Raw genomic sequence first — 14323 nt, forward strand, 5'->3', positions numbered from 1 at the left:
GTGCTGCTGATCTACGAACAGGTTAGTTGAGGATTGCCTCATTTGCATTGGAGCCTAGAGTGGACATAATCAAACACCAAACATTGAACACTCTAAAAGGCGCTGCATGGTCAATCCGATGTCTTCATTGGTCGTGCAGCATTTACGGTGATACTGCCTCTGCAGAAGTCAGGGCATTCATACTTCTTGCGCTTCGCGGAGCCACCACAGAGCTGTTGAGCAGAGCTGTTGTGAAGGAAGTAGTCAAGGAAGTGAGTTTGTGTTTATACAGGACCTCCCGCCCCCCACCTACCGTCAACCAATCATGTCAATGAGGAGGTATACAGAGTTATACGGAGCCCTCAGTATTGTTACAACATTTGGGAGGCACACGGCGATGCAGTACGGAGCTCAATTTGGCCTCTGCTTGCCTCTGGAGGCTCCACAATTGCCACAGCCTCCGCAATTGCACACCCTCCATACGGAGCCTTCGACCACATCGGATCAAGCATAAATTGGCTTTTAGACTGGCCTATTTTTTTGTAATGGTGGCAGCTATGTACATACATGCACACACACATGTATTTTCAGCCTTGGTTGTGTAAAGTAGTGCTGAGTTCTGTGTTACCATGACAACAGAAAAGGTTAGAGCGAGTTGCCTAGCAATGGGATCTGCCCAAAATGATAAATATCTCATGCAGTGGATCAGCAAAGAAACACATTTTTTTTCACAAAATGATGGACGGTGTAGATCTTGGCAGCAGGGGGCCACCTGTTTTGTTTGTCAGCACCACGGATATGTTATCGGATATTACTGTGGCATGATGTCGTTATTACAGTCCTGGCGTCACGGTTTGGCACTGCAACGTATCTCCTTATCAGTCAGGGTCCTGCCATAGGTTTACACTGTGATATGCTACTGGCAGACCAGTTCTAACATGTAGACCAGTAGGTAGAGAAACAGTTCCCAGCCATAAACTGCTATTCCATGAAGCCAGGAGCGGCAGGTAGAAACAGACAGCTGAAGACTGGGCGCGCAGCCAATCGTCAGCATCTGTTGATGAGCTTGAATAATCAAGGAGTGCTGAGGCAGCTGCCTAATTGACTGGCGGGTTGTGTGAACTGGCACACACATGCACGTGTGCATGTTCGCACACACACACTCACTTGCGCACACACACACACACTCACACGTGTGCACACACACGCACATGCACACGCACACGTTTGCTTACCCACATATAGACTAGAGAGTGATAGATGCCCACAGGTGGCCTATAGGCCGGCTGCCATTGTCCCTCTTAGTGTTTTATCACACCGTCAGAAGGCCTGCCCTGCCTCACCCAGCACACACACAACCCTGACTTTACAAATAGATCAGAGGAGTGGAAGTCTACAGGGGATTTCTGCGACTAAAGTCATTATTACCAGAGTTAGTACACTCAAGCCAGGGAAACATCCTCTCTTTGAAATAGGAGTGTTGAGTTGTGAACATCCGAGTCAGTGGATTGGTTTCTAATGATTTTATAGACATAAATGCAGTCAAATGGCACTAGGTCAGTGCTGTTCACTGAAGTGCTTCAGCTCCAATGTTGGCTTTACTTAGTTTAGTGTGCAAGAGGATTCAGTGACACATATTGAAGCCCCTATGGCACTGTTCTGCTACAGTAAATGCATTGAAGGGTTTGATTCCAATATACGATAAACGGCAATTGAAATGAATGGTCCCTTTTCTGTGTATCAATTATGGCTGTTATCATACTTTCAAAACATTTGCTTTAGAATTATTATTTTTTGCATAACGCAATATCCGACACTCTTGTTTCATACGAAAACGTGTTATATCCAGAGCCGTGTTTAGAGAGCAGGGACATTGGTGTTTCTGCATAATGATGTATTTACATCACACTACAACATTTTATGGCAGCCATGTTAGCACGCCATTAACATTACGCAAGGAATTGTGAAAAAAAAATGCTATGTAGCCTACCTGAATGTCTAGAATTATTTTAAAAAATGCAAAAAGTTAGCCCAACTCTCTAAATATATGGCTCTGGCTAAATCCACTGTCCAGATGTGCTGAACCTTCCAAACTGTTTTTACTGCTGGCGCAAAAGTGAGCAATTTAGCAAATCATTGTCATTATATTTGTCTGTTCAGTAGTAAGTTATTATATGATACTATTATATGTACATTATTATGAAGTGTATATAATCAAACTCAAAATCTTCCCTTGATTTATCCTAACGAAACAAACCTGTAAAAACCCTATAAAATTGTTCCAAAGGTTGCTTAAATGTCCAAAAAGAAAACATACTTTCCATACACTGTTCACTCTCTGGATACAATACATTGGATATGAGATAGGGTATTTGCGTAATATAGTTTAAACAAATTAATTATTTTAATATGTTTATTTATGTATCGATACTTTATTACATGTGGAGGGCGGCAGGTAGCCTGCCGGTTTAGAGCATTGGGCCAGTAACCAAATGGTTGCTGGATCAAATCCCTGAGCTGACAAGGTAAAAATCTGTCATTCTTCCCCTGAGCAAGGTAGTTAACCCACTGTTCCGCTGGTGCTGATGATGTGGATGTTGATTAAGGCAGCCACCTGCAACTCTCTGATTCAGAGAGGTTGGGTTAAATGCAGAAGATGCATTCAGTTGTACAACTGACTAGGTATCCTCTTTTCCCTAATTGTTTAAACCCCAATTTTCATGGTGATTTCATCATGGCTGTGACTTATTCCAAGAACACTAGTTCTCTGTTTACTCCCAAGCTTCTGCACTGGTTTACTGATATAACAAAGAATCAATCCAGTATTGGTTTTAATGAATCATTTCTCTTCTCTGTAGGTATTGGCTATGCCTCTATCGTGATCGTCTCTCTCCTGAACATCTACTACATAGTGATTCTAGCCTGGGGACTCTACTACCTATTCCAGTGCTTTCAACCGGAGCTGCCATGGGCCAAATGCAATCAGCCGTGGAACACAGACCGGTGTGTGGAGGACACAGTCCGCAAGAACAAGACCTTGATGCTGGCTGCCAATATCACCAACTTCACCTCCCCCGTCACTGAGTTCTGGGAGTGAGTACTCACTGTCTGACAGCTGGGTTGACTCTGTACTGACAGACAAACACAAACGCATGCACACACACACACACACACACACACACACACACACACACACACACACACACACACACACACACACACACACCTTTCATGCATACACACGCACGTGAACACAGACAGGTTTACAATGCCAAAAACAAACTCAAAAATAAACAGTGCAGATACTGTGCCTCTTCCTTGTTTGCTGTAAACTTATGTTTGAATGGGCAACATTTCCAAGAAATCCCCCCTCTATCATGAGGTTCATTCTATCTTTAAATTGGATAATTTCACTGTACTATATTTGGATCAAGGGGTATTATCCTTTTCCTTTCCTCTTAAAAGTCCTGCCAAAATTGTATCCTCTTGGGAAGCCACAACCACTTAACTTCAAATCACAATTTAGGTTAAGATGATGCTTATTAACATTTGGCCAAAACAAAATCCAGCATAGATGATATCTACTTTCTACCAGTCATATATGGGGAAGCAGGTAGCCTAGTGGTTAGAGTGTTGGACTTGTAACCAGAAGGTTGCCAGATTAAATCCCTGAGCTGACAAGGTTTACCTGTCATTCTTCTCCTGAACAAGGCAGTTAACCCACTGTTCCTAGGCTGTCATTGAAAATAAGAATTTGTTCTTCACTGACTTGCCTAGTTAAATAAAAAAAATATTTACTGAGTGTACAAAACATTAAGAACACCTGCTCATTCCATGACATAGACTGACCAGGTGAATGCCATGATCCCTTATTACTTCATTTTTTAAATCCTCTTCAATCAGTGTAGATGGAGGGGAGGAAACAGGTTAAGCCTTGAGACTATTGAGACATGGATTGTGTATATGTGCCATTCAGAGGGTGAATGGGCAAGACAAAATATTGAAGTGCCTTTGAACGGAGTATGGTAGTCTCACCGGTTTGTGTCAAGAACTGCAACGTGGCTGGGTTTTAATTCTCAACAGTTTCCCGTGTGTATCAATAATAGTCCACCACCCAAAGGACATCCAGCCAACTTGACACAACGATGGGAAGCATTGGCGTCAACATGGGCCAGCATCCTTGTGGAACACTTTTCGTCAACTTGTACACTCCATGCCCCGACGAATTGAGGCTGTTCCACAGAAATAGACCACATAGAATGAAAATAACATTCTGTCATATTCTTTTAAAATTGTCTCACGGCACAGTTCATTCAGGTCCAGGGTGAGCTAGAGCAGAGGAGGGTTGGTGAAAACTAGACCTCACAGACACACTATTACCGTCACATCATGTGGATGTTTGCTTTTCACTGCTGTGATGTAACCTCTGTTGGCATAAAACCTTGGAAAGGACCCACATGAATTATGACATGTCACACTTGCCCTACTTTTTAAAATGTTTTTATAGAGTGGGAAATGTACTGTACTGTATCGTTCAGGGGTCTACATAAGCCTACAGTTCTGTCCCATCAGAACAGTCAATAACCTGGATGCTGTCTGCCCCCTCTCTGCTAAGACGCAATGTGCTGAGCATCTCCTCTGGAATTGATGACATCGGGCCACTGAAGTGGGACCTAGCCCTGTGTCTCTTGGCAGTGTGGATTGTCTGCTTCTTCTGCATTTGGAAGGGAGTCAAGTCCACTGGGAAGGTGAGTAGTAGCACGATGTGGTTGTTATCAGGCTTGTTTGTAGTCTCTTAAAAAGTGTGTTTACAGATGTCGGATCTTAATTTGATCGCCCTGTTGCAGGACAACTTTACTACGAAAAATGTATCAACCCCTACAAAAATGTCCATTAATTATAATCCACATAATATTTCACATTTCCTGTTGCTGCAGAATTATTTTCCTGCTGGTGCAAACTGGCTCAAGTTAGTATCCTACATGTGTATGTATACACCCAAAAAAGGGAATTACTTAATATGTATTGTCTGCTCCCTAAGGGCATTAACCTGGGTGCTAGGTGTTTTCTGTTGTAGCCAACTTGTCTCTGTCACTGACAAAGCAGTAACGGTCTGTTGATGATTGCAGAAACAGGCAGGTTAGTTTGTTTGATTAAGGGCCGTGAGTTACTGTACTGTACATTAGGTTTTGGCCAGACTCAATGCTGACAGTGTGTTAGTGTGCAGTACAAGTACAGCAGATCCCCTCAGAGCTCTGTCTGTCTGTCAATGGAGCTGGACAGTCACTGGGCTGTGTCCAACACTGATTACTGAACCACTTAAAGGACCACTGTGGCTTGTTGGGATACCGATCAACTGTCTATTTGGCGAACTATTACGGAAATACCTAATTTGTGGTTTCAGCTCTGTACAGAACACAGAATTAGCCACTTCCATTATGGTAAACAGTTGCATATCCAGCATTAAATCAAATCAAATGGTATTGGTCACATACACATGGTTAGCAGATGTTAATGCGAGTGTAGCGAAATGCTTGTGCCTCTAGTTCCAACAGTGCAGTAATATCTAACAAGTAATATCTAACAATTCCCAACAACTACCTACTGCACACAAATCTAACAAGTAATCTAACAATTTCCCAACATTCACTTTAGATTTGTGTTTATTAGGTAGTTGTTGAGAATTGTTAGATATTACTTGTTAGATATTACTGCACTGTTGGAACTAGAGGCACAAGCATTTCGCTACACTCGCATTAACATCTGCTAACCATGTGTATGTGACCAATACAATTTGATTTGATTTAATGCTGGATATGCAACTGTAAACCTTATTAATGTGGCATTATTTAAAGTGAAATTGTTTAAAGTGACTAGTGATCCATTTATTAATGTGTCCAGTGATTGGGTCTGAGTGTAGGCAGCAGCCTCTCTGAGATAGGGATTGCTGTTTAGCACTCTGATGGCCTTGAGATAGAAGCTGTTTTCAGTCTCTCAGTCCCAGCTTTGATGCACCTGTACTGACCTCGCCTTCTGGATGGTAGCAGTGTAAACAGGCAGTGGCTCAGGTGGTTGTTGTCCTTGATGATATTTTTGGCCTTCCTGTGACACCGGGTGCTGTAGGTGTCATGGATGCGTTGTGCAGTCCGCACCCCCCTCTGGAGAGCCGTGCGGTTGAGGGCAGTGCAGTTGCTGTACCAGGCTGTGATGTAGCCCAACAGGATAATCTCGATTGTGCATCTGTAAAAGTTTATCAGGTTTTTGGGTGACGAGACAAATTTCTTCAGCCTCTTGAGGTTGAGAAGGCGCTGTTGTGCCTTCTTCACCTCACTGTCTGTGTGGGTGGACCATTTCAGTTTGTCTGTGATGTGTACTCAGAGGAACTTAAAACTTTCCACCTTCTCCACTGCTGTCCCTTCAATGTGGATAGGGGGGTGCTCCCTCTGCTGTTTCCTGAAGTCCACGATCTCCTTTGTTTTGTTGACGTTGAGTTAGAGGTTGTTTTCCTGACACCACACTCCGAGTGCCCTCACCTCCTCTGTGTAGGCTGTCTCGTCGTTGTCCGTAATCAAGCCCACTGCTGTTGTGTCGTCTGCAAACTTGATGATTGAGTTGGAGGTGTGCATGGCCACGTTAGCAGTGGTCGAGTGTAGTTATGGGTGAACAGGGAGTACAGGAGGGGCCTGAGCACACACCCTTGTGGGGCCCCAGTGTTGAGGGTCAACGAAGTGGAGATGTTGTTTCCTACCTTCACCACCTGGGGGCGGCCCATTAGAAAGTCCAGGACCCAATTGCACAGGTCGGTGTTGAGACCCAGGGCCTCCAGCTTGATGAGCTTGGAGGGTAGTATGGTGTTGAATGCTGAGCTGTAGTCAATGATTAGCATTCTTACATAGGTATTCCTCTTGTCCAGATGGGATAGGGCAGTGTGCAATGTGATGGAGATTGTATCGTCTGTGGACCTGTTGGGGTGGTATGCAAACTGAAGTGGGTCTAGGGTGACCATTAAGGTGGAGGTAATATGATCCTTGACTAGTCTCTCAAAGCACTTCATGATGACAGAAGTGAGTGCTACAGGACAGTAGTAATTTAGTTCAGTTATCTTTGCCTTCTTGGATACAGGAACAATGGTGGACATCTTGAAGCATGTGGGGAGAGCAGACTGGGATAGGGAGCAATTGAATATGTCCATAAACACACCAGCCAGCTGGTCTGCACATGCTCTGAGGACACAGCTAGCGATGCCGTCTGGGCCAGCAGCCTTGCCAGGGTTAACACGTTTAAATGTTTTACTCACGTCGGCCACGGAGAAGGAGGGTGGGGGCGCAGTCCTTGTTAGCGGGCCGCGACGGTGTCACTGTATTATCCTCAAAGCGGGCAAAGGTGTTTAGTTTGTCTGGAAGCATGCCGTCGGTGTCCATGACGTGGCTGGTTTTCTTTTTGTAGTCAGTGATTTCCTGTAGACCCTGCCACATACGTCTCGTGTCTGCGCCGTTGAATTGCGACTCCACTTTGTCCCTGTACCGGCAACTACACTGCTTATATTTAGCCATATTCCCAGACCTCTTTCGATGGTGAAATGAGGTGGTCCGCACTTTCAGTTTTGTGCAAATGCTGCCAAATGCTGCCATCCACGGTGTCTGGTTATGGTAGGTTTTAATAGTCACAGTGGGTACAACATCTCCAATGCACTTCTTTCTAAACTCACTCACTGAGCCAGCATGTAGACTGATGTTGTTTTCTGAGGCTGACCGGAGCGTCGATTCCGATTGGTCAGACCAGCATTGAATGGTTCTAGACACTGGTACATCTTGATTGATTTGCCGAAGGGAGGGTGGGGGAGGGCTTTGTATGCATCGCGGAAGTTAGAGTAGCAGTGGTCGAGTGTATTACCCCCGCGTGTAGTGAAATCAATATGCTGATAGAATTTAGGCAGCCTTGTTCTCTTTGCTTTGTTAAAATCCCCAGCTACAATAAATGCAGTCTCAGGATATATGGTTTCCAGTTTACATAGAGTCCAGTGAAGTTCCTTGAGGGCCGTCTTGGTGTCTGCTTGAGGGGGAATGTACACAGCTGTGACGATAACTGATGACAATTCTCTTGGGAGGTAATATGGCCGGCATTTGATTGTAAGGAATTCTAGGTTGGGTGAGCAGAAGGACTTGAGTTCCTGTATGCTGTTATGATTACACCATGAGTTGTTAATCATGAAGCATACACCCCCACCCTTCCTCTTCCCAGAGAGGTGTTTATCTCTGTCGGCGGGATGCATGGAGAAACCCAGTGGCTGAACCGATTCCGACAACATATCCAGAGAGAGCCATGTTTCCGTGAAACAGAGAATGTTACAATCTTTGATGTCTTTCTGGAAGGCAACACTTGCTCGAATTTCATCTACCTTGTTGTCAAGAGACTGGACATTGGCGAATAGTATACTTGGGAGTGGTGGGCGATGTGCACGTCTACGGAGCCTGACCAGGAGGTCGCTCCGTCTGCCCCTTCTGTGGCGCTGTTGTTTTGGGTCGGCTTCTGGGGTTAGACCCATTGTCCTGAGTGGTGGTCCAAATAGAGGATCCTCTTCGGGAAAGTCGTATTCCTGGTTGTAATGTTGGTAAGTTGATGTCGCTCTTACATTCAATAGTTCTTCCCGGCTATATTTAATAAGACTTAAGGTTTCCTGGGGTAACAATGTAAGAAATAATACATAAAAAACGAAATACTGGGTAGTTTCCTAAGGACTCAAAGCGAGGCAACCATCTCTGTCGGCGCCATCTTGAATTGTTCATTACCATATCTTAACAAGGGAGTGACTTAAATCTACACTGTAAAAGGCTGCCATTATTACCATGTAATACATATTCTTATCCCACGCACCTAGAGCAAACACAGAGCTCTACAGGTCACCAGGTTATGTTATGGAGGCCACTACTTATATGACGGCAGCTGTTACTTCAGTTAAAATGCTATTGTAAAGTATATATCCATGCACTCACTCCAGCTTCCCACCCCAACTGAAAACACCTCACACAATGCCATCCACAACAGTCAACTATCTTTGTGCAGTTGTGTCTTTCTGTATATTCCATGCTCCCTTTCCTATTTGTTTAAACCAATTTATTTCCTAGCAAAAAACATTCCATTCTGTAAAATGGCCAACTGCGCCACCTTTTAAATTTTGAAACCTTGGCCTCAGTTGATGGGCTATCTCTGGAGCCCTAAGGAGTGGGTAGAAGTTACCCCCAACCTAACCATTGACACATTATCAGATATTTCTTCATCCCTTTAAGAACTGGGGATATGGTAATCGAATCCTAGATCTGTAGTTGGGGGTAACTTCTACCTCAAGCATCCTCTCCAAGTTCCATTATGTTATGAAACCTTAAATCAGCTAATAAATCTATAATTGCCTCTTATCTGTTTTCTCTAGGTGGTGTATATCACAGCAACTTTCCCTTTCGTCATGCTTATTGTGCTGCTGGTGCGTGGAGTGACTCTGCCAGGGGCGTCTGAAGGGATCAAATTCTATCTCTACCCCAACCTGACCCGCCTACAGGACCCAGAGGTAGGAGCCATAACCCTCACCCACACCCCTCTACCCATCTTCCCTGTCTCTGTGCAATCCCCTCCGCCTGCCCCCAATGACATAACTACACATATCCCCTTTCAGCATCAATACATATCTGTTTACTTACACGTCTATCAGGGCCGCTCACTGACATCTCTACATCATAAAGTAATCTGGACTGCGGAAAAGGAACCGGTACACAGCCTTGGTTAGGGCTGGTTGAATTATTAGTGACACTATAATCTTTGAGAGAACATGTGCTCGCTCACAATGCAAGACTTGCTAGAACTCTCCAACCATCCAGGTTTATGACATACACCACCTGACTCGTCGAACATCTCATTCAAAAAACATGGGCATTAAAGTGGAGTTGGTCCCCCCTTTGCTGCTATAACAACCTCCTCTCCTTTGGGAAGGCTTTCCACTAGATGTTGGAACATTGCTGTGGGGACTTGCTTCCATTCAGCCACAAGAGCATTAGTGAGGTCAGGCACTGATGTTGGGTGATTAGGCCTGGCTCGCAGTCGGCGTTCCAATTCATCCCAGTCAAGTTCTTCCACACCGATCTTGACAAACCATTTCTGTGTGGACCTCGCTTTGTGCACGGGGGAATTGTCATGCTGAAACAGGAAAGGGCCTTCCCAAAACTGTTGCCATAAAGTTGGAAGCACAGAATCATCTAGAATTCCATTGTATGCTGTGGTGTTAAGATTTCTCTTCACTGGAACTACGGGGCCTAGCCCGATCCTTGAAATCAGCCCCAGACCATTATTCCTCCTCCACCAAACTTTACAGTAGGCATTATGCATTCAGGCAGGTGGCGTTCTCCTGGCATCCTCCAAACCCAGATTCGTCCATCGAACTGCCAGATGGTGAAGCGTGATTCATCAGTCCAGTCCAATGGCGGCGAGCTTTAAACCACTCTAGCCGACGCTTGGCATTGCGCATGGTGATCTTAGACTTGTGTGCGGCTGCTCGGCCATGAAAAAACATTTCATGAAGCTCCTGGAGAAGAGTTGTGCTGACCTTGATTCCAGAGGCAATTTGGAATTCGGTAGTGAGTGTTGCATCGAGGACAGACGATAATTACGCGCTTCGACACTTAGAGGTTCAGCTCTGTGAGCTTTTGTGGCCCACAACTTTGCGGTTGAGTCGTTGTTGTTCCTAGACATTTCCACTTCACAATAACAAAGTTGACCAGGGTAGCTCTAGAAGGGCAGAAATTTGATAACTGACTTGTTGGAAAGGTGGCATCCTATGACGGTGCTACGTTGAAAGTCACTGAGCTCTTCAGTAAGGCCATTCTACTGACAATGTTTGTCTATGGAGATTGCATGGTTTTTTGCTCGATTTTATACACCTGTCAGCAACAGTTATGGCTGAAATAGCCAAATCTACTAATTAGAAGGGGTGTCCACATACTTTTGTGTATGTAATTCAATTAGCTCACTGCTGGAGTTAAGATGTTCAGTTTTGATGGAAATGTTCCTTTTTATCCCCCAATTTTGAGAGTGCACTGAAGAGCAATTCAGTGTCCTCAATTTGATTTGAGCTCGCAACATGTTTAATCAAGTAGTTATGTGTCTTAGCCTCAGTAGCTTAGTTACTTGTACGTTTGATCAGACGCAGAAGGAAAAGGTCATTGTAAAATGCCTTAATTGCCAAATCTCATTGCTTATTAGGTTAATCTAACCCAATTATGTCCCAACAAAGATGAAAAGGGTTGCTGGCCATGTGACCAGAAGTGTATGATGAATGGCGAACTGAGCCGCCTGGTATCATGTTATTGTTGTCTCAGGTGTGGATCGACGCAGGAACCCAGATATTCTTCTCCTACGCCATCTGTCTGGGGGCTATGACGTCACTAGGGAGCTACAACAAGTACAAATACAACTGCTACAGGTGAGCTTCATTGTCATGGTGACGGGGGACTGCTGTAGTAGTAGAGAGAGCAACTCGTGTCAAAGGCGGTTGCGTAAGAAAAAAATGGGAACTTCGGTTCCGTCTGTGTAAATTAACATCCTCCATGACATATGTGTGACATAGGGACTGTTTGCTGCTGGGAGGCCTGAACAGCGGTACCAGTTTTGTGTCTGGCTTCGCAATATTTTCCGTCCTGGGCTTCATGGCACAAGAGCAAGGGGTGGACATTGCCGATGTGGCAGAGTCAGGTATGAGGGTCAAAGGTCAACGGTGAACGTAGTAGTGATGGTGGGCACTGCTAACGAACAAAACAGATGATTGGAAAGTTTTTTTTTTAAACGATTTAGCCAACAAGACACCCAGATTTGAAAGAGGGAAAAAACTAAAAATGCTTTTTGGAAACGACAATGCTGAAATGTAGAGGTATCGGCAATTGGACACTCCTTGAATAAAGGCCTGAAAGAAGCAGAATTGTTGCTTTTTCTATGCTGTGTTTTCCACAGCGAATTTGGCTCTGGTTGAGCACTGTGCTGTGTGTCTGAGCTACCATGTAAAGCTGGGTTAAATAAAGAGCCACTCTATAAAACCACACTCATAATCACAGCTATACTCTACCATTCACAGTCACCTGGGCTCAAAGGCACCAGGTGCACCAATGTTCCACTCTAGGGTTTATAATCTATTTACAATATTTATGTTTATTTAAAAAATCATTACATCTTATGGTGAGGGGTCATCCATAAGTTTAGAAAGTGTGGATTGAATTAATTTAATTAAGAAATTGTTTACAGTCACTATAATGTGCAATAAGCCAAAATAAAATAAGCCAATTCTGTTCCAATTAAATTGTTATAATTTATGTTGGGTAATACAGTAGACTGCTCACAACCAGTGAAATAGTTGTGGAAAATGACAGTGCCGAGTATTGTTATGTAACTGTAATGTTAAGTACTGTACTGCAGTGAGCTGTGGATCCCTGAGGTGGCTTTAACTAAGCGGTTCTGTTTCTGCCCACCTTGATATTGTATTTTATGTGGATTCCGAAGGAGATGCATCTTCTTTCAGCATGCTCGCTCTGTCCAGTTCAGTGTTGCTATTGTTCCTTCCTTGACAACAACCTGGTTCAGAGAGAAACTGTTTCCATGTACTTTAACTTGAATTAGTAAGAGGAGATAATTATATTGTACTGTGACTGTTTTAGCTGTGTCTGCTGTGTTTGTCAATTGGAATGATTGAAAATCCATGTCTGATTGTTTTTTTATTGTTGCTATAATTCATGCATATTTATTGGAAAAGGATTAAGTTGAAAAATAGGTATTATTTTCTTAAAGTTACGGTAAATGTAAATTATTGTGGATAACCGTAAATAATGACAAATGTGAGGTCTAACTAAAGCTGTGCAATACTTTATTGTGTTGGATGGACTTGCAAGAGTTAATGATATATAGTTGGTTGAGTTCAGTTTCCTGTATGTTTGTATATGTTCAAGTGCCTTTATAATCCTGTTGAATTAGTTTATGCTTTTGAGCAAATCGCTATCTGCTTTGTCAGTATTTGTTTAGCAAGTAAACTAATGCAGGATGCTAGAGTCACACAGCATATGAACGGTAGCAGATACTCAGTGGATAGTTCCTCAACCTATCCAGTCCTTACAGAACAGAAACACATAGCATATACCAAAGGTTTATCACTTAGTCTCTTCCAGTACTGTAACATTAGCATTCCAGATACTTTGAATGTCTTTAGTTTAATGTTTTTATCCCCCCTCATACCGTCCAAGCTCAAATTAGATGGGTTGGTTAATTCTCTTCCCTCTCTTTCTCCCCTTCACCCCCTTCCCCTCCCCTCTCCTCTTCCCCTCCTCCCCCCTTCCCCTCTCGTTCCCCCTTTTCCCCCCTTCCCCTCTCTTCTCCTCCATCTAGGTCCTGGCCTGGCCTTCATTGCCTACCCTAAGGCTGTGTCCATGATGCCCTATCCCACGTTCTGGGCCATCCTATTCTTCATCATGCTTCTGCTACTGGGCCTCGACAGTCAGGTCAGTACTAAACCAATAGCTAGCATACATTACTATTGCTAGTGGTACGTACCACAGTACATGACAGTACATGTCCCTCTAGATATAAGGACCTTGTAACACTGTAATTACAATACGTTGTTAGTGTATCTACACTGCAATTACAATATGTTGTTAGTGTATCTACATGTGTAATTACAATATGTTAGTATATCTACACTGTAATTACAATACGTTATCAGTGTATCTACACTGTAATTACAATACGTTGTTAGTGTATCTACACTGTAATTACAATATGTTGTTAGTGTATCTACACTGTAATTACAATATAGTGTATCTACACTGTATTTACAATATAGTGTATCCACACTGTAATTACAATATGTCGTTAGAGTATCTACACTGTAATTACAGTATGTTGTTAGTGTATTTAAACTCTAATTACAATATGCCTATGTATTTACAGTACCATGTAAATATATAGGAAGTAGGTACACATACAGAAGTGTAAAGTGGTATCTTTTCGATTGGTATAGTTCCTTTGAGTACCCCAGTACAGTAGTCAGTTGTGCTCCAAATGGAGCACAGGGCTGCAGTCAGGTCAGTCATGGGTATAAAAGAGATCAACATCAACGACCCCTGGTTTCAAATAACTTCCAGACAAGAAAGGCGACCCAACACGTTTCACAGCAGGCAGTATTTTTAACCAGTGTTTTCCCAGAGTGGACTCTACTGTTAAAAACAGCTGTTACATCTTGAAGGCTTGAACGCAAATAGTAAACAGTTTTTGTAAAAGTGTGTGAAATTAAATTAATCTCTGAACGCATAGTAATTTAGTA

At 43.4% G+C, this 14323-nt stretch overlaps 1 protein-coding gene across 4 annotated transcripts in view; it reads left to right on the top strand.

Moving 5' to 3' along the window:
* The window catches only part of LOC110492485 (sodium- and chloride-dependent taurine transporter), a 33729-nt gene that overhangs the window by 12978 nt on the left and 6428 nt on the right, over positions 1–14323 (top strand). For all 4 annotated transcript variants that reach the window (XM_036947489.1, XM_036947490.1, XM_036947488.1 and 1 more), the window contains exons 4-9: positions 2838–3072; positions 4595–4727; positions 9407–9541; positions 11343–11446; positions 11591–11715; positions 13390–13502. In XM_036947489.1, the coding sequence (XP_036803384.1) occupies positions 2838–3072; positions 4595–4727; positions 9407–9541; positions 11343–11446; positions 11591–11715; positions 13390–13502 (845 nt within the window). The remainder of the gene's footprint in view (positions 1–2837; positions 3073–4594; positions 4728–9406; positions 9542–11342; positions 11447–11590; positions 11716–13389; positions 13503–14323) is intronic.

Source organism: Oncorhynchus mykiss, chromosome 16, assembly GCF_013265735.2.
Source record: "Oncorhynchus mykiss isolate Arlee chromosome 16, USDA_OmykA_1.1, whole genome shotgun sequence".
Lineage (NCBI taxonomy): Eukaryota > Metazoa > Chordata > Actinopteri > Salmoniformes > Salmonidae > Oncorhynchus > Oncorhynchus mykiss.